Below are 27,067 nucleotides of genomic sequence, written 5' to 3' on the forward strand. Positions count from 1 at the left end.
TAAATAAACCAATAATCCATAAGCAGCATATGCCATAAAAATTACTTGTGACAGTATCATATTTCCTGGACCACTCAACCATATAAGGGAAAGCACTCTTTCTGAAATCGTGATGTATAAAGGCCATGTCTGTGCACAACTCCTTCTATATCTTTCTCGCAATATCCAATAGATTGCTGATCATAAATCGTGGGGTAAGGCCCTTGAATCCCTGTTTTTTCTACGACTGGAATCACTGAATCTGTATCTCCACTGCATACCAACAAAACAATATCGAATTTTCTGTAGTAGATTTTATGATGGAAGATAATAGCAAAAGTCCAATCAGAAACATTCTCATTGTTCTAAGTGCCATGTTCTGATTAAAAGAAATGATATGCACGGTGAGTTGTGACCTGAACATCCAAATGCGTAGTCCAACGTTTATGAGCTCTAGGTAAATTGGCAACATAGATCTAGGGGAGTCTCCCCAGTGAGAAGAAACTTCGTCACATAATAAAGCAAACAGATTAGATTGATGAATGAAGGTCCTTTATAAACGCAAAAGAAGCAGCACCAGATAAAAAAAAGTTACCATTTTAATAATAAAACCACAGACCTACAAGTAGTCCAGTTATAAGGAATTGCTATAACATTGGCATGAAGAGCCTTTTGTACTTCAGGTAGATTGAAATAAATTTCGAAATGCTTTTCAGTGCAAGGATCATACTCCACAAACAGATGCCTCCATGGCTGCAACAAAATGCCTCTGTGAGAAAGAGAATGCAGTAGTGCTCTTATAGCTGATCTGATTATCCCCACCTAGAGGTGATGGATACCAGTCATTTAAATTCACCATGCAAAAAATTGTGGACCTCAATGGCAGACAAGAATGTGTTTAATTTGAGAAAAAATGACCTCAATCATCTAGTCTGGTCTTTATTTTACAGTTTACCATGTCAATGGGGAAGAGACTACCAAATGCAAAAGATATAGCATTGGACTTTAAGCATACCTTCAAATTGATAAGCTAGCATATAGAGTGCTTAATGTATCTAATATTCTTACACATCTATTTCTCTGGTCTTTATTTTACAGTTTACCATGTCAATGGGAAAGAGACTACCAAATGCAAAAGATACGAAATTGGACTTTAAGCATACCTTCAAACTGATTTGTTGGCATATACAATGCTTAATGTATATAATATACTTACATATCTTTTTCTCTGTTGTTTTCTATATGTTCCAGTACTATTCAAACAAGGATGGGTGTAGATACTGTATGGATAAATATTCCTCATTTCCACATCGGCACGATCTAATACCATATTACAGAGAGCTGATGGATGCACAAGAGATGAAAAGTCACAGTGAATATTGGGCGACCGGTAGGTGTTGTCTGATATCAAACCATGAGACCACATTAATTCAAAAATCCCTACAAGATCATGGAAATCGTCTGTAAGTGCATTTCCCACCTGCAAGAACCATGATTTTCCGGATGTTAAAACACAATATAGAAATATAATCGCCCCTTTTCATTGTATATGATCCTATTTATAACAAATGATTTATTGCCATCTGTCGTCCATTTCAAGTGTTTCTCGTTATATTTTAATGCCCATACATTCATAATGACAGTATAGGGTCTTACCATATATCCTTTCAGATTAATGGCTGGATTTTCAAGGTCCTTGTTGTGTTTGTAGATGACTTGAGCTAACTAAGGAACATAATGGCTTGGAAAAAACAATATTGGAGAAAAATCCATTCAGGTTAATTCAGCTATGTTATGGGATGGATCCAAACTTGTATTGGTAATGAAGGAAACATCCTCTAAACTCTACTCAAGATTAGAAAAAGCTCAAAATCTTAATTCAACAGTGTCTTTATAAAAAACTCAAGAAACCAGAACTTGCATCATTCAAGGTCAAATTAGGTCGTATTAGTAGACATCTAGAACCACAAAATATAGTCAAACTTCTTCCATCCATGTCTAACTTTCATACAAAATCATACCTTCAATTCTTAGTGATGGCATAAAAATGAGTGTGCTTTTTGTGATAAGTTAAAAATCATTACTAAGTAGTCTTTATCAATTAGATATTTATGGACAGTTATTTTTTTAGTTTCCTCAGAAAACAAAAATCTTTGCGTCAATGCACCCATAGACAGGAAAAAGAACAGAGTTATCTACTTAGTGGCTTGGATATTGTTTACTTTAATGCAAAATGTCAAAAATTGGAAGAAAGGAACTTATTGTTTGTGCGTTCAATGTACAATGTGTCTTTTGTGATGTGGTTTTGCTCCAACTGGTATCCAAGCTCATGTCTTGCGTTTGAGAGAATTTTATATTGTTTTAGAGAACATATATTGGAATTTATGTAAGGATTTTCTAGCAAGATTCCGCCAAAGACAATGAAAGAAGCAGCGAAAAAAGTAAGTGCATTAAGGACTAAGGTTGCTTCCACGCATGGAAAATCCTATAAACATAAAGATGGTTTTGTACTGGTTTACTAAGCCCTAACAGTTAATGACAATATACTTGTTGATCTTAAATGTCCATCTAACAATGCATTTCATAACAAAATGGAGCTGTATTTCATATTGAAAAACTCCTCTTAAAGTAGCTTATATGTAATGTCTTGCTCTATCAACATCTACCAAACAGTGATTTGCTCTATCAGCTCTAAAACATATACCAAACAATTCCTTGCTCTATCACCTCTAAAACTTATACTAAACAATGCCTTACTCTATCACCTATAAAACATCTAGCAAATATTGAGCCACTTTTGGCAATGTTGTGATACACATTTCCAATTCAACATTGCTTATCATCGTCAAAGGCCAGGTAAAAAGATTAGATGAATAAGGGTGTAGTCTGACATTGTCGATGGAACAGAGAAAGTGGAACATATTAGAATTGCTATACAGGAATTACAACAAAGTGCACAATTGCTTGCCCAGGGGTTAAATCCTCTATCTAAACAGGTTAATGACTTCTTTCATGTTATTTTGAGTGGAAGGAATGCATTGCTTGATAGTTTTAGGTTATCCGTAGAAGGCACACCCATCAGAGATGATCAGTCATGAATATATCAATGATGCTGACCAGCATGAAATGTTTCTTGGTTTAGAGTTTTTTAGGGTTTTTCATTTTCTTGGTTTAGGGTTTCTTAGGGTGGTTCATTTTTTTGGTTTAGGTATGGAACTCAAAAAGTTTCAGGGATTTTCCAGTTTATGATCTCGAAAAAAATCAGTTAATCTGTTACTTGTGCTCTTTGATGGAAGTTTTGTAATGCATGACTGAAGAATACACGGTGAGAGAAAAATACATATTATGCTAATTGAGGAATGTTTTTCGCTTGTTGAACTTATGGTATTGAATTTATCACACTAACACTTTAAAACAATGAACTAACAATATTCATGATGAAAATAGCAATATGGAAGATTTTTCTGCATAATGAAAAACGCAATATGGGATATTCCAATCACCTTGCAAGGCATTTTTTAAAATGTGGATGTGACAAAAGGTTGTTGTGGAAGGTTTTGTTTGTATATTTTAACACACTAACACTTTACAACAATGAACTAACAATATTCATGATGAAAATAGCAATAGGGAAGATTTATCTGCATAATGAAAAAGACAATATGGGAGATTCCAATCATGTTCCAAGGCATTTTTTAAAATGTGGACGTGACAAAAGGTTGTTGTGGAAGGTGTTGTTTGTATATGGGAAATTTCTTGATCATTGTGTATAATCCTAATGTTGATAGATATCTCTACTAAGTGGTTCCAGTTAATGGGGCATTGATTTGAGTGGTCAATATATTTTTATTATTTATCAAAATAATCTTGTGTTGTATTTGTGTTCTTCAATTTATGCCTTACGGCGTTTCCTTTGCAACATCTGGTGCAAATGCTAGTATAAATCATGGTAAACCATTGTCAATCATAGCCAAACATCGTCAAACATGGTTTAATGTCGCATTGTGACAAGAATTATAGTCTCACCATCAAAATAAACCATGTTTATTTTAGTATTTGTAGTATTTATATTTGGGTTTACCAATGTTGGTTTTATAATATTAGTCCCTTGGTTGAATGTCGCATTTTGACAAAGATTGACTCACCATGAAAATAAACCATGTTTATTTCAGTGTTTGTAGTGTTTATATTTGGGTTTAACAATGTTGGGTTTATAATATTAGTCCCATGGGTTTAATATTATTCCCTTGGGTTCATAATCCCTTGGGGTTTTCGTATTAATCACTTAGTTTTATTATTCCTTGGGGTTTATAATATCAATGCCTTGGGTTTATTATTCCCTTAGGTTTATAATATCGATCATGGTCAACCATTGTCAATCATAGACAACCATGGCCAACCATGGTTGAATGTCACATTGTGACAAGGATTCTCTCACCATGAAAATAAACCATGTTTATTTTAGTCTTTCTAATATTTATATTAGGGTTTACCAATGTTGGGTTTATAATATTAGTCCCTTGGGTTTAACATTATTTCCTTCGGCTCATAATCCCTTGGGGTTTTAGTACTGATCCAAAATGGATTTTGGATAGACTTTTAAGTCTAAGTGTTCCTCGGAGAGGAAAATGAAAGTCCAAGGATGTTCCTGGAAATAGTCCCATTGAAGAGATATTTTCCTTCTGAATCTACTACAACTTGAATGGGCTAAAATGGACTTATGATGCGGAAGTTATTGCATAAAGAAGATGCCCTTTGTTCTTTGGAAAAGAGGCAAAATCCCCTAAAAATGGAAAAAAAAAACCCTTATAAAGGGAAATCGCATCGGAGATGGTCTAAGAGGTGGACTTAAGCAAAAAGGGAAGAGACCCCTGATTGCCGATCCTTGACATATCAGGTCGGAGGTAGGCATGTGCAAATAACATAAGGAAAGGACCTGGGCCGATACGACATTGCAATCATTGATATCAACGATCGGCAGATTGGCGTCAGTGATGCCACGAGGCAAGGGAAGGACCCCTGGGGCTATGCGACATGTGATTACGATATATCGCATCACAACATCGCATCGCAGTGATATAAAGGGGCGATAGCGTGCCAGACCCGACGGATTTTATAAGTGCAGTTCAATAAATTTTGAGTTCCGATATATGTCGGGTCTTCTGTGTATTGATGCATTTCGAAATAAAACTAAAATATAAAGGAAAAATTCTCGAAGCGATAAACCCAGACCCGAAGGGGAATTATAGATGCAATTCATAAAATTTGAGTTTCGTAAAGGCGGGATTTCGGGTGGGCCTTAGGTGGAAAGTGGTATTGGGCTGGCTCCACGCGATCCCACATAGTCATCGACACATGGCTGGCGGAGGAGAGAGGAAAACCACCTTTTCAGGCTGATAACCTCCGTACTCCTAAGCTGCCCGAAAATGGATATCGACTGTTGGATCAAAGATCCCGCAAATGAATGGTGGGGATTTCAATAGCAACCAAAGGTGGACCCAATGCGATATTAGGGCAGATGCAATAATATTTGAAGTCCGATAGAACGCATTTTGATAGGTTTTTCAATGTATTTCCTGTGTATTTTGGATTTTGCCCAATATGCCTACACGATGCGATATGCTGCCTAATGGCAGACTTGATAGGGTTTTTAGGGGCAATTTAATGGAATTTCACTTTTGGAATTCATGTCCGATAGTGTATTTTCCAGGAAAACCTCTATGTAATGAATTTTCTCTAATTTTGGGTTCTGCCTAAGGAAAAGCTCTCAAACCTCTGTAACTGCTCCACATCATCATGCCACGTTGCAAGCAGGCATTTTTATGCTCAATGATGCATTTTGAAGCCATAGAGCCACAAGTCCAGATGGCCAGTCGAACTGAAAAGGACAAGGGAAGCTGCAGAGGCGCAAAAAGATGATGATAAGCAGAGAAATGGCTGGGGGAAGCCGAAAAGCTAGAAAAGTACCTCAAAGGAGGCAGAGAGCTCAATTGAGAAAAGAGAGAGTAGAGAGAGTGAAAGATAATGCTCAAAGAAGCTGAGGGAGTTGCTTGGAGGTCAAGCGAACCATTGATGCACGCAGAGGATGAGAAAGATCTCAGAGAAGCTAGAGCCGAAGAGGAGAGAGCGAGAGCGAGAGCCGAGAGCTAGAAAGTTGAGAGCTTCAGAGCCAGGGATGAGATGGTGTTCTAAGCCCATTGTTTCTATATAAAATAGTGGAGTTGAGTGTGGAGCTTGTAAAAGAACTTATACCATAATCCCAAAGAACCTAGTTGAGTTGACTAGAGCTCAAGGAGACGTAGCCCAAGAGTTTTGGCTAAACTCCATATTAAACTTGTTGTCTTATGTATGATGCTCATTTGCTGCATTGCTTCACTGTTATATGTTTTATATCAGTGTAAGAAAATCAATTTACAACACATAAACAATTTTAAAACAACCATAAGCATACACCTTATTTTCAAGCACATATTTAATTCTACATTGGTTAATCATAAAGACTTGGGAATATTTAAGCTTTAGAAGTGGGATAGGTTCTTGTAAGCTAGACAAGTAGCCTTCAACACCCCATTTTCAAATCAAGTGGTATCAGAGCTAGAGATTGATTAACCCCACCTTCAAATAAGGTTATATCAGAATGCTTGATTGACAAAGCAAAGATTGTTTGTCTGAAAGGTATTTAAACAGTCAAAGATTGATTGTATGCTTGTTGCAGACTGACTATTGTTTGAGTTTGTAAAGGTGAAGGGAAAGCTATTGATAGCTCAGTCCAGGAAGGAAAAGAAGGAAGAAGGGTTGAAGGCATTCTTATTATCCCAAAGGGCCTCAAGGCAATCCTTGAAGCACAAGAGGTTTGTTGCAAAAGGTTGCTAAATAAAGCTCTTTGTTAATCTTGTTTGAAGTTCTTTTGTTCATTGCTATAATGACAACTTCTACAAGTGAGTCCTCAAATTCTTCTTTATTCTCAAGAGTTTTTGATGAAGAAATGAAGGAATATTTGGCCACCATGATGGATATGGTGAGAGAAATGTATGAGGATGGAAGGAAGAGCAACATACTTAGGGAGCAGTTGAATTTGGTGGAGGAAAAGAAGTAGTTTCTTTCTGAAAAATTACAAGAAATGGAGAGGCAACTTCATATTGCAAATATGAACCTGGAAAGGATGCATGAGTTGGAGGCACAACTCTTTGTTGCACAAGAAGCCTTGGTCAAGTATCAACTTGAAAAAGAGGTAAATAATTCCAGTTTTTCTTCAATTTCCTCTAAGAATGCTTATATTGGTTCTTTTGAAAAACATACCAAAGGCATAGGTTCCAAGCTAATGTCCAAGATGGGCTATGAAGGAAAAAGCTTGGGTAGTATTGTTGAGCCAATAACAATTTAGGAAAGGCCTAAGTATTTGGGTCTTGGCTATGGACAAACTTATCGATAAAGTTCCAAAGTTGCCATGAAGACCATTAAAACAACTCCAAGAAGGAGTTGCATTGCAGGTCTTCCACCTCAAGAATGTGAAGATTTTATTTAGGAGGAATGCAATAGCTTGAAACATCATTTGCAGGATGCAAGTGTTCAGAAGCACACACTTGAACCAGAGAGTTGTGGAGACTCTAACAACCTTGAAGAGATTGATGGTGTTCCAAAGCGAGCCACTTCTTCATTTGATTTACCTCCTCATGAAGGCAATAAAGTTGAAAGAGAAAGGTATAAATCTGGTTCTAATCATCTTCCTTTTGATTTTGCAAAGCATGATAAATTTCCACATAGATATGGGAAAGGAATTGCTTGTTCCTTTTGTGGTTTGGATAACCATAATGTTTCTAGATGTTGGAAGAGAATGGCCACATACAGGAAACTTTTGAAGGAAAGGAAGCAAGAAGCCAAAGGTCCATTGGACAAGGCAAATCATGATGTTAAGAGGATGCACATGTGTTGCACTTATTGCCATAAGCAAGGGAATCTTGTTGAAAAGTGTTGGACTCTGAATCCAACAATGCTTCCACCAAAGCTGAAGAAAGTGGAAAGAGTGGTAGAAATAGAAAGAAAGATTCCATGATTGATGTGTTTCAGGATGATTCACATGTTGATGCTGATGTGCAGACAAAGGTAGTACCTTTGAAAGGGATTGGTGAGAAATGGTTAGAGTTCTTATCCAATTAAAATTTCATGTCTATTGATGCATCTATTTGCATTTCTTTGTTAATGAGATGCAAGTTCTAGGTTTCTACTAAGAAGGTGAATAGACAAGTTGAGTAGGAGACTCACTTTATAGCTGCAACATTATATTTCATTTTAGGTTCGAAAGTACAATGTGCTTAAGTGAAAGTTGAAGGGTGAAATGCATGCATAAGCTTGATATGCATGAACACAGGGATGTTGATGATTTCCTTGTATTTGAACATGTATGTGTAATTAACTTGAAGGGTTGATTTCTTTGTTGTAACATGCATGTAATGTTGATTTGGGAGAAATTAACATGGTTTCCAAGATGGAGATGATAATGACGTGTTTCATCTTTTGAAAAGAATCCTTGAGATCTTTCTCTACATGCTTGACTTGAAGGGTCATTTGTTTTAAAGGCATGTTTTGTGGGCTTGTTATCTAGTCCATCATTTGTATGCAGATTAAGACATAGAGGTATTCACAAGATGTGAAATCTGATTCTTTTGTTGAAGCAGGAGTTTAGTCCATCCAGTTGATTGTCTGTATTTCTGTTGTTGTTAACAGTTGTTGTTGACAGCTTTTCAAACAGGTACAAATGAAAGTTTTGTGGAGAAGATGTACTTCACATTTGTTTGAGCCACCTTGGATCAATGATCAAGGCAGAAAAGTTCAAACTACCTCTTGTGACCATTTCAATAGGAGTTCTGCAGGAAGGCAAGGAGGAAGACAGTTCTTCCTAGGAGGACTAGCATATCCAGGAAGGAGAGTGGTCAAAGGCTTTGGTTCAGAGGCACTATGCAAGGCAAGTGGATGGAGGCTAAAAGAAGAGGGTGATGTTACTCTCATTTACTGTTTAGATCAGTATGTCAATCTTTTGGAGACCAAAATTTCTTTTAGTGGGAAGGCATGATCTAAAATGGATTTTGGATAGACTTCTAAGTCTAAGTGTTCCTCACAGAGGAAAATGAAAGTCCAAGGATGTTCCTGGAAATAGCCCCATTGCAGGGATATTTTCCTTCTGAATCTACTGTAACTTGAATGGGCTAAAATGGACTTAAGATGTAGAAGTTATTGCAGAAAGAAGTTTCCCTTTGTTCTTTGGAAAAAGAGGCAAAATCCTCTAAAAATGGAAAAAAAAAAAACCCTTATAAAGGGAAATTGCATCGAAGATGGTCCAAGAGGTGGACTTAAGCAGAAAGGGAAGAGAACCCTGATTGCCGATCCCCGACATATTGGGTTGGAGGCAGGAATGTGCAAATAACATAAGGAAAGGACCTAGGTTGATGCGACATTGCGATCACCGATATCGACGATCGACGGATCGATGTCGGCGATGCCACGAGGCAAGGGAAGGACCCCCGGGGCTATGCGACATGTGATTGCGATATATCGCATCACAACATCACATCGCAGTGATATAAAGGGGCGATAGCATGCCAGACCCGATGGATTTTATAAGCGCGGTTCGATAAATTTTGAGTTCCGATATATGTCGGGTCTTCTGTGTATTGATGCATTTTGGGATAAAAACCAAAATACAAAGGAAAAATGCCCAAAGCGATAAAGCTGGACCCGAAGGGGAATTATAGGCGCAATTCATAAAATTTGAGTTCCATAAAGGCGGGATTTTGGGCAGGCCTTAGGCGGAAAGCGGTATTGGGCTGGCTCCACCCAATCCCACACACTAGTCAACATGTGGCTGGCGGAGGAGAGAGGAAAACTAAATTTTCAGGGGGGTAACCTCTGTACTCCTAAGCCACACGAAAATGGATATCGACCGTTAGATTAGAGATCCTGCAGATAAATGGTGGGGATTTCGATAGCGGCCAAAGGTGGACCCGATGCGATAATATTTGAAGTCCGATAGAAGGCATTTTGACGGGTTTTGAAATGTATTTCCCGTGTATTTGGGATTTTTCCCAATATACCTACGCGATGCAATATGCTGCCTAATGGTGGACCCGATAGGGTTTTTAGGGGTGATTTAATGGAATTTCACATCCAGAATTCATGCCTGATAGTGTATTTTCCAGGAAAACCTCAGTGTAATGGATTTTCTCTAATTTCAGGTTTTATCTAAGGAAAAGCTCTGAAACCTCTGTAACACTCTAGATCATCATGCCACACGGCAAGCGGGTGTGTTTACGGGAAATGATGCATTTTGAAGCCACAGAGCCATAGAGCCAGATGGCCAGTCGAATTGACAAGGAGCAGGGAAGCTGCAAAGGCACAGAGAGATGATGATATGCAGAGAAATGACTGGGGGAAGCCGAAAATCTAGAAAAGTACCTCAAAGGAGGCAGAGAGCTTAATTGATAAAAGAGAGAGTAGAGAGAGTGAAATCTAATGTGCAGAGCAGCTGAGGGAGTCACTTGGAGGTCAAGCGAACCATTGATGCATGCAGAGGCCAAGAAAGAGCTCAGAGAAGCCAGAGCCAAAGAGCCAGAGCCAGAGCCAAGAGCCAGAGCCATAGCCAAGAGCCAGAGATGGAGCCAAAGCCAGAGCCAAAGCAGAGAGCTAGAAAGTCGAGAGCTTTAGAGCTAGGGATGAGATGGTGTTCTAAGCCCATTGTTTCTGTGTAAAACAGTGGAGTTGAGTGCGGATCTTGTAAAAGAACTTATACCATAACCCAAGGGACCCTAGTTGAGTTGAATAGAGCTCAAGGAGAGGTAGCCCAAGAATTTTGGGTGAACTCCATATTAAACTTATTGTCTTATGTGTGATGCTCATTTGCTGCATTGTTTCACTGCTATATGTTTTATATCAGTTTAAGCAAATCAATTTACAACACATAAATAGTTTTAAAACAACCATAAGCATACACCTTATTTTCAAGCACATATTTTATTCCTCATTGGTTAATCATAAAGAATTGGGAATATCTAAGCTTTGGAAGTGGGAGAGGTTCTTGTAAGTTAGACAAGAAGCCTTCAACGCCCCATTTTCAGATCAAGTATTGATCCTTTGGGTTTATTATTAACTTGGGTTTATAATATCAATCATCGTCATCTTTATGTTTCTCTTGTGTTTGTAATATCAATTCCTTGTGCTTCTTGATCCCTTAGGTTTTTAATATTTATTGGTTGGGTTCACTAATTCCTTAGGTTTATAATATTAAAGAGTTGGGTTTATTAGTTCCTTGGGTTTATAATATTAGTCCTTTTTGTTTAATATTATTCCCGTTGGTTCATAATCCCTTGGTATTTTAGTATTAAACCCTTAGGTAATAATAAACAAAAGGGACTAATATTATAAACCCAATGTATACAAACCCTAAGATAAATATTAAAAATACTAAAGCCTAAGAATAATAATAATAATAATAATAATATGAGTTTATATTATTATAATAAAATTCATATAATAATCATAAATATATAGTCCACATGGGGTAGCTCAAGTGGCAATGGCCGTGGAAATGAAGTCTCACCGAACCGGAGATCTTGGGTTCGATTCTTGTGCTACCCTCCCTGGAAATGGGGTGAATAACGGACATGTAAAATCTCGAAAAATGAGAAGGTCCCACCTAAGCTTACAAAAAAAAATAATAATCATAAATATATAAATATATAAGAATATAGTTGCTATTATTTGTATAATTATTAATTATCATAAATAATTGGTCTTTATTGTTATTATTATCATATTGATTATATTATTATTATAATATTGATTATATTATTATTATAATAATAATTATATTTGTATATTATTATAATAATATAATAATAATATAATATTATTATAATATTATAATAAGATATTATTATTGGAGCCTTTTACACTATCGGGAGCATTACATTGCTCCTTTACGTTAAAACCCTGGGACATCAACATTTATCGAAATACACAGGAATACGGGAAAAAACCCCACTCCGAACCCATGGCCAGACTTCAAAAATAATACACTAGCACCTATAATTATCACTGGGTCTGCTCTCGGTCCATCGCAAGTCCGCTGTGCCACTTCTCCAACCCCCGATAAGCAATCGCTCCAATCTCTGATCATTGATTGGCGCTTTATCGCTATCGGCGTATCGGCATATCACATATCCACTGTCTCTGTGCTTGACCTCTGCGATTAGCGATCAGTGATTAGATTGCGACCGTCGATCCGAATCTCGATCTGACGGTCCACACTTAATCGCGTGATCGTGATCGCACTGATTCAAAGGTCCATTCCCTGCCACTTCAATGCACCGATCCGATCAGTCCTATGGACCCGATAAGGGTATAGGTTCCCGTCGATAACATTTCAAGTCCAGATTTCGGATCTGACTATATTTTGCGTTAAATCTTAGTGTAAAGGAGTTAATGAAAAGAAAAGGTGGGTTTATAACCTTAGGTGGTATTTTGGGTGAGGACAAGATGGTAAGTGGTTTGAGATTTGATCAACCGATTCCATTCATATCATGATGCGTGGCAGAGAGTTGGAAAACTGCTTTATCGGGCGGTTAACCCTCGTGTGTGTGGTCAACCCGAAACCAATGTGAATCGTTGGATCTTTTGGGAGAAGATCAACGGTAGAGAAGTAATGCGACATACAAAGGAGCGGACCCGATGGTGTTATGTGGCATAGTTAATAAGTTTTGAGATCCAAAATCGCATTATTGCATATCGGATGCGATAGAGGTCTTTGTTAACAAAACCCGCGGAGAATTGTGATTGCGATAAGCGAAAAGGTAAATCTCGAAAAGCGTGCCAAGGTTGTACCAAGGCGGAAAAGGTGTGGTAAGCGTATATTTCCTTTGTTAAATGGTTTATTAAGAAAATAGTGTCGATAGAAGGTTTATGCACTAAATATATATGTAACCAAGGTTTAAAGAGGAAAATGTTATATATGTGCGGCTAAAGGGTTAGCGAAGGTTTTATAAAGGTTAATGAGAGGGTTTTAGTCCTGATAGGAAGGATTTGAAAGCAAGGCTTTAATAAAGTATTTATCCGTTGGGTTTATTGATTCCCAATGGTTTATAATATCAAATTATTGGTTTTCTTCATTCTTCAACTTTTTAATATTAATAATTCCTTGGGTTCATAATCCCTTGAGGTTTTAGTGTTAATCCCTTGGGTTTATTATATCAATCCCTTGGGTTCATTATTCCCTTAGGTTTATTATATCAATCCCTTGGGTTCATTATTCCGTTGGGTTTATATTATTAGTCCCTTTTGTTTAATAATATTGCCTCAGGTTCATAATCCCTTGGGGTTTTAGTATTAATCCCTTGGGTTTATAATATCAAGCTCTTGGGTTTATTATTCCCGAGTCAAACATGGTTTATTATAATGTTGACCATGGCCCAACATGGAATTGTGATAGGAATCGTCTCAATATGTAAATCAATGAGGTCGATCATGTTTATTTTATTGTTTATAATATTAGTCCCTTAGATTTAATATTATTCCCTTGGGTTCATAATCCCTTGGGGTCTTAGTATTAATCCCTTTGTTTTATTATTCCTTTGGGTTTCTCATATTAATCCCTTGGGTTTATTATTCCATTAGGTTTATAATATTGATCATGGTAAACCATTGTCAATCATAGCCAACCATGCTTGAATGTCACATTATGACAAGGATTGTCTCGCCATGAAAATAAATAATAATCCTTGGGTTTATTATTCCTTTAGGTTTATTATATTAATCCCTTGGGTTTATTATTCCCTTGGGTTTATAATATTAGTCCCTTTTGTTTAATAGTATTCCCTTTGGTTCATAATCCCTTGGGGTTTTAGTATTAATCCCTTGGGTTTATAATATCAATCACTTGGGTTTATTATTCCCTTGGGTTTATAATATTAGTCCCTTTTGTTTAATAATATTCCCTTTGCTTCATAATCCTTTGGGGTTTTAGTATTAATCCCTTGGATTTATAATATCAATCGCTTGGGTTTATTATTCCTGAGCCAAACATGGTTTATTATGATGTTGACCATGGTCCAACATGGAATCATCATAAGGATTGTGTCAATATGAAAGTCAATGATGGTCCATCATGTTTATTTCAATGTTTATAATATTTGTCTTAGGGTTTATATACGTTTGGTGTATAATATTGGTCCCTTAGGTTTAATATTATTCCCTTGGGTTCATAACCCCTTGGGGTTTCAGTACTAATCCCTTGGGCTTCTTATTCCCTTAGGTTTATAATATTGATCATGGTAAACCATTGTCAATCATAGCCAACCATGGTCAACCATGCTTGAATGTCACATTGTCACAAGGATTTTCTAACCATGAAAATAAATGATGTTTATTTTAGTGTTTTTAATATTTATATTTGGGTTTACGAATGTTGGGTTTATAATATTAGTCCCTTGGGTTTAATATTATTCCCTCGGGTTCATAATCCCTTGGGGTTTTAGTATTAATCCCTTGGATTTATTATTCATTTGGGTTTATAATATCAATCCCTTGGGTTTATTATTAGCTCATGTTTATAATATCAATAATGGTCAACCATGGTTGAATGTCACTTTGTCACAAGGACTGTCTCACCATGAATAAATCATGTTTATTTTAGTCTTTGTAATATTTATATTTGGGTTTACAAATGTTGGGTTTATAATATTATTCCCTTGGGCTTAATATTATTCCCTTGGGTTCATAATCCCTTGGGGTTTTAGTATTAATCCCCTCGGCTTAATATTATTCCCTTGGGTTCATAATCCCTTGGGGTTTTAGTATTAATCCCTTGGTTTTATTATTCATTTCGGTGTATAATGTAAATAAGTTGGGTTTGCTATTCCCTTAGGTTTATAATATCAATCATGGTCAACCATTGTCAATCATAGCCAACCATGGTCAACCATGTTTGAATGTTGCATTGTGACAAGGATTGTCTCACCATAAAAATAAACCATGTTTATTTTAGTGTTCATAGTATTTATATTTGGGTTTATCAATATTGGGTTTATAATATTAGTCCCATGGGTTTAATATTATTCCCTTCGGTTCATAATACCTTGGGGTTTTAGTATTAATCCCTTAGTTTTATTATTCCTTTGGGTTTATAATATCAATCCCTTGGGTTTATTATTCCCTTAGGTTTATAATATCAATCATGGTCAACCATGGTTGACTCTCGCAGTCTGATTGTCTCGCCATCAAAATAAATCATGTTTATTTTGATGTTTGTAGTATTTATATTTGGGTTTACCAAATTTGGGTTTATAATATTAGTCCCATGGTTGAATCTCGTATTTTGACAAAGATTGTCTGACCATGAAAATAAACCATGTTTATTTTAGTGTTTGTTATATTTATATTTGGGTTTACCATATTAGTCCCGTGGTTGAATGCCCCATTTTGACAAATATTGTCTCACCATGAAAATAAATCATGTTTATTTCGGTCTTTGTAATATTTACTTTTGGGTTTACGATTGTTGGGTCTATAATATTAGGCCCTTCGGTTTAATATTATTCCATTGGGTTCATAATCCCTTGGGGTTGTAGTATTAATTCCTTGGGTTTATTGTTCATTGGGGTTTTAGTATTAATCCCTTGGGTTTATTGTTCATTTGGGTTTATAATATCAATCCCTTGGGTTTATTATTCCCTTTGTTTTATAATATCAATCATTGTAAACCATTGTCAATCATAGCCAAACATTGTAAATCATGGTTGAATGTTGCATTGTGACAAGAATTGTCTCACCATCAAAATAAACCATGTTTATTTTAGTGTTTGTAGTATTTATATTTGGGAACCAATGTTGGGTTTATAATATTAATCCCATGCTTGAATGTCACATTTTGACAAAGATTGTCTCACCATGAAAATAAAACATGTTTAATTTAGTGTTTGTAATATTTATATTTGGGTTTATGAATATTGGGTTTATAATATTAGTCCCTTGGGCTTAATATTGTTCCCTTGGGTTCATATTCCCTTGGGGTTTTAGTATTACTCCCTTCAATTTATTATTCTTTTGGGTTTATAATTAGTGTTTGTAGTATTGATATTTGCCTTTACTCGATGTGAAGTTTATAATATTAGTCCCATGGGTTTAATATTATTCCCTTGGCTTCATAATCCCTTGGGTTTATTATTCATTTGGGTTTATAATATCAATCCCTTGGGTTTATTATTCCCTTTGGTTGATAATATAAATCATGGTAAACCATTGTCAATCATAGCCAAACATTGTCAACCATGGTTGAATGTCGCATTGTGACAAGAATTGTCTTAGCGTCAAAATAAACCATGTTTATTTTAGTATTTGTAGTATTTATATTTGGGTTTACCAATGTTGGTTTTATAATATTAGTCCCTTGGTTGAATGTCGCATTTTGACAAAGATTGACTCACCATGAAAATAAACCATGTTTATTTTAGTGTTTGTAGTGTTTATATTTGGGTTTAACAATGTTGGGTTTATAATATTAGTCCCATGGGTTTAATATCATTCCTTTGGGTTCTTAATTCCTTGGGGTTTTCGTATTAATACCTTAGTTTTATTATTCCTTGGGGTTTATAATATCAATGGCTTGGGTTTATTATTTGCTTAAGTTTATAATATCGATCATGGTCAACCATTGTCAATCATAAGCAACCATGGCCAACCATGGTTGAATGTGACATTGTGACAAGGATTCTCTCACCATGAAAATAAACCATGTTTATTTTTGTCTTTCTAATATTTATATTAGGGTTTACCAATGTTGGGTTTATAATATTAGTCCCTTGGGTTTAACATTATTTTCTTCGGTTCATAATCCCTTGGGGTTTTGATGGCAGGGTTACCCCAGCTTACACCCACAATATGCATGTAAAATGCATGGACACCTTTTTTTCCCAGGAATTTAACTCTCTAATGAGTCAAATCTTCAACCATGAATGGTTAAGGCCCTATTCATCAGTTCCTTTATATCGGAACTCAATCACCCCACTTAAACCTCCTATCGGGACTTTAAACCTCCTCATAACCTTCATTATCTCTTTACTCGCATATATATAACCTTTCCTTTCTTTAGGCTTGGTTAATATATATTTATCACATAAAATCTTCTATCGGCACTATTTTCCTTATAAAACCTTTTACAAAGGAAATGCCACAAAACATGCCTTTTTTCTTTATACGGCCTCTGTAGGTCTTTCAAGGTTCCAACTTTATCGCAATCAGGTATCGACTCCTCTGCGGTTCACAATAATACACACCTCCTCCACACCTGATATGCGATTAACTGTGGGACTTCACAAACATGCCCATATAACCTTGTCGGAGCCTTTTACACTATCGGGAGCATTAATCTTTCGGTTTTCCTTTAAAAACTATCCGAGACAACAAAATATCGAAAATACATAGAAATATGGGAAATTCAAAGGAAAACTCTACCGGAACAGAAAGCCGGATCTTAAATATTATGAACCCAAATCTATGAATCATTAGGTCCGCACCTTTCTTACTTTTCCGCAGTGCTCCGACCTCCAAAACCTCCAATCCCCAGTCAGTGATTGCATTGATCGCTATCGGCGTATCGATATATTGCATATTGGCCATCAGAGTATCGAGCCACCGACAATCAACACTTCCTTCAACCAGACCCCTTCCACTTGAATGCGTCGATCCCCGATTACCTTACGGACCCGATAAGATTATCGGTTACATTTGATAAGGTTTCGGGTCTGGCTACCAAATCGCATATCGCTCTTTCTTTTGGGCAAGGTTCATTCCTCCCTTTGGATGATTGCGATGCGACATTCAATAATAATATTGATTATATTATTATTATAATAATAATTATATTTGTATATTATTATAATAATATTATAATATTTTAATCAAATATTCTTAATATTAATATTAATATTATTATTATTATATTTTATTATTATAATTATAATACAATATATTTGTTATTATTTTTTTTATAATTTTAAATTATTAGATTATTTAAATAATATAATGATAATCTAATATTATTATGAGTATTCTTATTATTAATTAATATATACTATGAGTTTATATAATTATTATAATGTTAATATAATATTTATAAAGTAATATATATAAATAATCTGGTTGTTAATATTTATATAGTTATTAATAATCCCAAACAATGATAATAATTAACCCTATGTATACAAACTGTAAGATAAATATTAAAAATACTAAAGCCTAATAATAATAATAATAATATTAATATTATTATTATTATTATTATTATGAGTTTATATTATTATAATAATATTAATATAATAATCATAAATATATAATTATATAAGAGTATAGTTGTTATTATTTGTATAGTTATTAATTATCATAAATAATAAATAATTGGTCTTTATTGTTCTTATTATAATAATATTGATTATATTATTATTATTATAATAATTATACTTGTATATTATTATAATAATATAATCAAATATTATTAATAACTATATAAATATTAACAACCAGAGTATTTCTATATATTATTATATAAATACTATATTACTATTATAATAATAATATAAACTCCTAATAATATTATAATAATATTGATTATATTATTATAATAATAATTATATTTGTATATTATTATAATAATAATTATATTTGTATATTATTATAATAATAATAATATAATATAATATTATTACAACATTAATAATAATAATAATAATAAGCTTATCCGCCTATATCAATCACATTGGAAAATGTGGTTTTATATATGTTTCATATACGCTTATTAGTGTTTATCAATCACATTGGTAAATGTGATTATGCTAGTTATATATACCTTAAAACAACATCATAGTCTGGATGAAAACTACCCTGCCCCATAAATCATCTGATGGCAGATTATCAACGAACTTCTAATCGACGCTATAGCCCTGTATTATCAGTCTTGCACCAAACTTCGAATGATGTATTATTCGACAAAAAGAATCGAACAATCTAATTTCCGTTTTTTTATTAGCACAGTCGAATTTGGTAACTATAGTTTAGTATTTAAATTATAATTAATTTAATAATATGCAAAATAATTTAGATTTTCATCATTATCCTATTCACATTCTTTTTGGAAATTTTATTTCCTAGAAATAATTTCGGCAGACAACGGCCTTGCCCATAATTGTTCAACTCCCTGGGTGTGAGGCTCTTTAGCATAGTTTCATAGTCATCTCATAAACATTATGAAATTGGTAAATAGAAATATATATCTGTCAAGTGTTATCTTGGTCTTTCCCACTACCAAAAAGTAAAAGAATGTCTTTTAACCTTAGTAAACCAATATTTGCGAACTTACCAAAAAACATTACATCTTATGAAAATTAATCATCATCATTAAAATAAAGTTAGATTACTTGATTACAGAATTATATTTAAATTAAAAAATATATTTAAATATATTTATATTTAAATTAAAAAATATATATTCAAATACCTACATTTCATGCTTTAAAATCCCTGACAAAGATTTCTGTAAAAAAACAGTTGACGAAGGCAAAACATTCTCTCACTGAACTTTTCATGCTTTCATTCATGGAAGAATGAAAAGTAGGTATCTGAAGAAGTATATATATATATATATATATATATATATATATATATATATATATATATATATGTATGTATGTATGTATATTTGTCAAATACCTACATTTCATGCTTTAAAATCCCTGTCAAAGATCTCTCAATACAAGTGGTAATTCCGAAGCAAATTGTTATTTCACTCGGAGAAAGTAGGAAAACCAACCAACTGAAAATTTACTAAAAATATTTTATTTCGATAGCTCTATGAGCTATGCTTTTATTGAAGTTTCCAAGTGAAGTGAAGTAGGTAGTTTTATAGAGATTAAAGTACCAATGCAAGGTGAGAAGTCAGAACAACCACGAGTTCATGTGCCTTGGGTACCGTGAGTCCAGTAAACTTTTCAAACATACCCAATTCCTCCCCAATCATCTCATCAGGAAGCCTCCAGTCGAAGAAGTGCACTAGCTGCACCACTGCGAATTCAACAAGAAGCATTCCCAGTAGCTCTCCCTAGCATCGTCTCCTTCCTACTCTGAATGGCATCAACTTGAAGTTCTTAATTCTTTCATCCAAGCACTCACCATGCATAATCTCTCTAGTACAAACCACTCCGGATCCTCCTATGACTTTGGGTTCCTTCCAATTGCCAAAATGTTCACGGAAACTTGGGTGTTTTGGGGGATTTCATAGCCCAACACTTTTTAGGTGTCTATAGAATTATGGGGAATGGCAAGTAGCCCTGGTGGGTGGAGTCTAAGAGTTTGTCTCACCACAACTTGTAAATAAGGGACGTGAGGAAGATCAGATTCACGCACCATTCATTCCAATACAACAACACATTGTAGCTCGTCTTGAAGTTTGTTGAGCACTAGTGGGCTTCTCAACAATTCGGACATTGCCCACTCTATCCCTGGAGATGATGTGTTCGTGCCAGCGGCCAACATATCCTGTCACCATAATCATGATATCAATACAACATCATATTATTGGAATAGGTTTTCAGATTTAAAATTATGAATGGTTAAGAGGCTTTTAGAAACATTTATTATTTAAAAAAAATTATAGTGTAGATTTAATAATCTTTTACATACATAGAGGATGACATTTATATTTTCTCATGTATTTTGTAACTCCATATCCTTATCTGCAGATGCTGCAAGTAAAACATCTACCAGATCTCGCTGGACATTGGGGTCATTTTGCACAACGTGTTCTTCTATTATTTTATCTAGCAACTTGGCTTGATTGCTGTGGATGCTTTTGAGGTAGCGTTTGAGGCCTTACAAATCCATCCAAACCAAGTATGGTATGTAATCTCCAATATTAAAATCACCTAGCAGCAATATGGTTTCCTTGATCATTGCCTTGACTCCTCTATTGCCAATGAAGTCGTGGTCAGAATACTTTCTGCCGAAAGTCATTCTACAAATTATATCGTTGGTAAGGGTCCACACAGTTTGGCCAATGTTTACGGATGGTCTGAATTAATAATAATAAAGCGAATCATAGCAGAGACTTCCTCTTCCCTTATAAAGTGAAAATAATCCAATCTTTTGGAGCTTAGCATTTGTAAAACACAGACCTTACGCATTTTGTACAGATCCCTTTATGACTCCCAACGGCCACCGATAATTTAGAAACCAACTGCAGTCATTTCCTTCAATTATGGAAACCAACTGCGGTTAATTAATTTCTTGTTGGGAGCTCCTGGAGTGGTCCATTACTCCTTCTGTAGTTCTCTACCATGTTCTGTGGAACACTTGACACATAGCCAACAGAAACTTGATGGAAGCTTGGCTATAAATACTTCTGTTTGGTCCCCAAGCTCACTAACTCAATCCCCTTTAGCCTTACACCATCAAGTTAGAGTGAGCAGAGCTTGGAAGTGCCACATGGATGAGAGTTTTTGGGTTATTAAGGAGATCGCAGTGTTCACTATTTTCTCGATGCTGTCTCAGGCCTGAATGTTAATGCTACCACAAGGGAATTATACTGATTTGATAAATCTGCCACCTGCCCAAGCAATGGAGGAATTGCTGCTTGCACAACTCATGGAATCGCTTGCCTTTAAATTTTTTCTTGCCTGCATGAAATCGCTTGAAGATACCAGCAATCTTGTGAGCCCTGGCGAAAGCTTGCTGGTGGCTGATATATGACTATACATGTGTATTGAGTGGGTTAAAGATTTGGAAAAAATGAAGCTGAACAATAACCAGATATCTCAAAGGTGTACTCGGATTTTGCATTGCCATATTTCTGTCTTCTTTAAGATCTAAGGTTTTAATGAGCAAAGGTTGAAGGTGTACCCAGTACCAAAACAGGAGGGAGAAACAGTGACAGATTGTGAGCAAGTATTAATGGCTAGAGGTATAATTTCTTGGGTATTCAAGTTTTTGATTCTTTTTAAGTGTTTATTCCGCATTATAGAATATTGATTATGCTAACATTTGGTATGAGAGCAATTTTTATCTCTTCCTTGGTGTTTATATACATGTTTGGCTAAATGTCATATTTTGAGAATTTTCTGAATTAAGGCATTTATTTGGAAATATGTCTAATTTTTGCTCAATTTTTATGCTTATAATATTTATTTGGTTTAATTATATGCAATTTGGATAATTGTTGTGCAAAATTTATTAACTATGCTTATATTTAATTTGCATGAATTGATTATTTCTGCTCTAATTAAAACATGCTATTTTGGATGAGTATACGAGACCCATCGTTGAATGTTATGCATGAATATTATAGTTTTATTTATGCAAATTATCATTATTCTCATATCAAACTAATTTTTATGCATAAAAGAAATAAAAAAATAATGTCTAGTGATCCATATAATTTTTAATTGATTAGAGAATAGCTAGAGCATCTCTAATTAAATAATATTATATATTTTGATTGATTAGGATCACATAAAGAATATTTAGACATTAATTGTAATTAATTATACTAAATATAATAAATTTTATCCCACAGGAATTTTTATTATATTTATATAATTAATTAGGATAAAATATCAAATTATTCATAACTTACCCACAGGAATTATGAATTAATAGTTTTATCATAAAGTTCAAATCTAAGATAGAATTTATATCAAATTATAATCATAATATACCCTTTAGAATTATGAATTAAGTGAATATTTTGATAAATTCTATCATAAAGAATAATTGGATCTGCTTGAACTGAAAATTTAGTCCACAGACAATTTTTATGTCATTAGATTCAATTTTAAGCATGATTTACATTGGTAAAGCATGAAAATTTATTTAGGCCTCAAATTTAACGTAAGCATGTGATCTTTAATTTTATGCAGTTGTACAACCTGTAAATTTCTCTAAAATTCGTTGTGATATCCCTGAACTTAAGGGAGATAACTATAAGATATGGAAGAAGAGAGTTCTCCTTCATTTGGGGTGGATGGACATAGACTATGCTATTAGGAAATATGAACCACCGACACTCACTAATATTAGCATTGCAATAGACATCATGCTTTATGAGCGATGGGAACGATTTAATCGCCTAAGAATGATGTTCATTAAGACTAAAATTTTAGCTGGTATTTGTGGTTCCATTGATCAGTATGAAAAGGTCCGAGAATTGCTGAAAGCCAATGATGATCAATTTGTCACTTCAGACAAGGCACTAGCAAGCACCCTAATCATGAAGTTCTCATCTCTAAGGCTCACCAATGTGAAAGGTGTATGCAATCACATCATGCAAATGAGGGACATTGTGGCTCAATCAAAGAAACTCGAGATTGAAATATTGGAGTCCTTCCTGGTGAACTACATCCTGAACACCCTTCCACACCAATACGGACCATTCAAAATCTCATACAACACACATAAGGATAAATGGTCAATTAATGAACTCATGACAATGTGTGTTCAGGAGGAAGGGAGACTGGTGATGGAACTGGGATAAAGTGCAACACTGGCGACACAAGGAAAGGGAAAATCTCAAGCCAATCAAAAAGGGAAAGGTAAAGTACCTCCCCAAACCGATATCAAGAAGGATTCCAAGTGTTTTTTCTGTAAAAAGAAGGGACACATGAAGAAGGAATGCGTCAAATTTCATAAATGGCTTGCGGACAAAGGTAATCCAATCTTGTTTGTTTGTTATGAATCTAATATGGTTAATGTCAATATTAACACCTGGTGGATTGATTCTGGATCAACAATTCACATTTCGAATTCCTTGCAGGGTTTACAAAACCTAAGGAAGCCAGTGGGAAGTGAGCAAAGCATCCTATCAGGAAACAAGATGGGCTCGCATGTGGAAGCTATAGGAACATTCTATTTAAATTTAAGTAGTGGCTTTGTTTTAGAATTAGAAAAGACCTTTTATGTTCCAAGTTTTTCTAGAAAGTTGAATTCAGTTTCAAGGCTTGTACCTTTTGGATATTCCTTTAACTTTTCAGAAACATCGTTTAGTTTATTTTATAAATCTGATTGTGTTGGGAATGGTATTTTGTCTAATGGTCTGCATTAATTTACAAAACAATGTCACTTATGATTCAATGCATGTTCACATTGGCACTAAAAGATGTGTTATTAATGAAGATTCCTCTAAATTATGGCACCGAAGACTAAGTCATGTCTCCATAGAAAGGATTAAAAGATTGGTAAATGAAGGGGTACTTAATACTCTGGATTTTACTGATTTTGAGACTTGTGCGGACTGCATAAAGGGAAAGTAGAACAACAAGTCAAAGAAAGGTGCCAATAGGAGTTCGGACATATTAGAGATCATACATACTGATATATGTAGTCCAGACATGGACTCACATGGTCAGAGATACTTCATCTCTTTTATAGATGATTACTCACGATATATGTATCTCTACATGCTTCATAAAAAGAATGAAGCATTAGATGCCTTTAAGATCTTTAAGGCTGAAGTAGAGAAATAATGCGGAAAACAAATTAAGACCGTGAGATCAAATAGAGGTGGAGAATATTATGGTATATACACAGAAGATGGACAAGCACTTCGGCCATTTGCAAAATTTCTTCAAGAGCATGGGATAGTTGCCCAATATACCATGCCTGGTTCACCCAGCGACTAGAATGGTGTAGCAGAAAGAAGAAACCAAACATTATTGGACATGGTGTGGAGTATGCTCAACAGCTCCAATCTTCCTAAATCCTTGTGGACTGAAGCACTTAAGACGACAATGTATATATTAAACTAAGTTCCACCAAGGTTGTTCCTAAAACGCCATTTGAATTATGGAAAGGTTGGAAACCGAGTTTGTGACATATGCGCGTTTGGGGATGCCCGTCTGAAGTGAGAATATATAATCCACAAGAGAAGAAGTTGGACCCAAGGACCATTAGTGGGTATTTCATTGGATATGTTGAAAGGTCTAAAGGTTACAGATTTTATTGTCCATCTCACAACACTAGGATTGTGGAATCAAGAAATGCAAAGTTTCTTGAAAATGACTTGATCAGTGGGAGTGATCAAACTAGGAACATAGTTTCTGAGAAGGATCATTCAGAATATCAACCTTCCACCTCAAGTGATAGATTGGTTATTGTTCACAGCACCCCTCAAGTACAAACTTGTGTTGAACAACCAATTGTTGAAGTTCCACAAGCTAGTGACGACATTCTTGTAGATCAGGTAGTTCAAGAGTTGCCAAGAACTTTTGAACAATGAGTTGAACCACATAATTCTCAGGGAGATGATGGTACGACATTAAAAAGATCTATTAGACCAAAAATCTCAGCAATTCCTGATGATTATGTTGTGTATCTGTAAGAATCTGACTACAACATTAGAGCCAAAAATGATCCCGAGTCTTTTTCACAAGCCACGAGTTGCAAAGAATCAGAATTATGGTACGATGCCATGAAAGAAGAGATGAATTCTATAAAGAGTAATGAAGTTTTGGATGTTGAGTTTCATAATGGTGCAAAAGCCATTGGATGTAAATGGGTCCTTAAGACAAAGAAAGACTCATTGGGCAACATTGAGAGATACAAGGCAAGACTCGTTGCTAAGGGATTCACTTATAAAGAAGGAATCGATTACATAGAGACTTTCTCTCCTATATCTAAGAAAGATTCCTTGCATGTTATTATGGCATTAGTAGCCCATTTTTACTTGGAGTTGCAACAAATGGATGTGAAAATGGCATTTCTCAATGGAGATCTAGAGGAGGAGGTTTACATGAAACAACCTGAAGGATTCCCCTCTAGTGATGGTGAGCAATTGGTTTGCAAGCTCAAGAAATCATTATATAGTTTAAAACAAGCATCCCACCCATGGTATTTGAAATTCCATAATGTTACTTCTTCATTCAGTTTTGTAGAAAACATTATGGATCAATGAATATACCTGAAAGTCAGTGGGACTAAAATCTATTTTCTTGTTTTATATGTGGATGACATTTTCCTAGCAACCAATGATAAGGGTTTGCTGCATGATGTGAAACAATTCCTCTCTAAAAATTTTGATATGAAGGATATGGATGAGGCATCTTATGTCATTGGCATTATGATCCATAGAGACAGATTTCGAGGCATCTTGGGTCTAACTCAGGAAACCTATATTAATAAAATTTTAGAAAGATTTCGGATGAAGGATTGTTCACCAAGTGTAGCTCCCATTGTGAAGGGTGATAGGTTCAATTTGAACCAATGTGCGAAGAATGAATTTGAAAGGGAACGAATGAAGAACATTCCATATGCTTCTGTTGTCAGAAGCCTAATGTATGCTCAGGTATACACAAGACCTGACATTGCATTTGTTGTGGGAATGTTGGGACAATATCAGAGTAATCCAGGTTTAGACCACTGCAAAGCTGCAAAGAAAGTAATGAGGTACCTTCAAGGAACCAAAAACTACATGCTTATGTATAGACGGACGGACAATTTGGAAGTAATTGGCTACTCAGATTCTAACTTTGTTGGATGTGTTGATTCACGCAAATCGACACCAAGGTACATTTTTATGATGGCTGGTGGAGCTGTATCATCGAGGAGTGCCAAGCAAACCTTGATTGCCACTTCCACTATGGAAGCCGAGTTGTTCTCGTATTTTTGATCCAGATTTAAACAGGAACGCAACAAATTACAAAGATAACCATAAACACAGAGATGCAGCAGAAATAATACTTCATTTCATTAATGTAAAATACTAAAATATGCTTGCAAACAGAGTTGGAAATAAACCAGCTAGGGTGATGGTAGCCTATCTCTGAGAAGAGATGTGGCGGCTACATGCCTTTGAACTGTGTTATAGTGAGGCTCGAAGGCCTATTTATTGTTGAGAAACAATGGAAAACCCTTAATATTCCAAAACCTAACCCTAGAAGATGAAATGCCAAACTATGGGCCCCGTTTGGCTAAATTGGTACATCAACTTCTCGGGGTCATAACTTTGGCATACGATCTTCGTTTGACACGCACAATATCTCTTTAGAAAGAGCTATCTGAGAACTAC

General features: G+C 35.1%; 1 protein-coding gene across 1 annotated transcript in view; it reads right to left on the reverse strand.

Moving 5' to 3' along the window:
- LOC149214505 (serine carboxypeptidase II-1-like) overlaps nt 1-27,067 on the reverse strand; it is a 48,949-nt gene that overhangs the window by 237 nt on the left and 21,645 nt on the right. The window contains exons 3-5 of the mRNA XM_089389412.1: nt 1,307-1,459; nt 599-732; nt 80-252 (exon numbers count right to left, since the gene is read on the reverse strand). Coding sequence (XP_089245538.1) covers nt 80-252; nt 599-732; nt 1,307-1,459 — 460 coding nt within the window. The remainder of the gene's footprint in view (nt 1-79; nt 253-598; nt 733-1,306; nt 1,460-27,067) is intronic.

The sequence above is a fragment of the Pinus tabuliformis genome, chromosome 1_1 (assembly GCF_031772625.1).
Source record: "Pinus tabuliformis cultivar Carrire ecotype Pingquan chromosome 1_1, CPIR1, whole genome shotgun sequence".
Taxonomy (NCBI): domain Eukaryota; kingdom Viridiplantae; phylum Streptophyta; class Pinopsida; order Pinales; family Pinaceae; genus Pinus; species Pinus tabuliformis.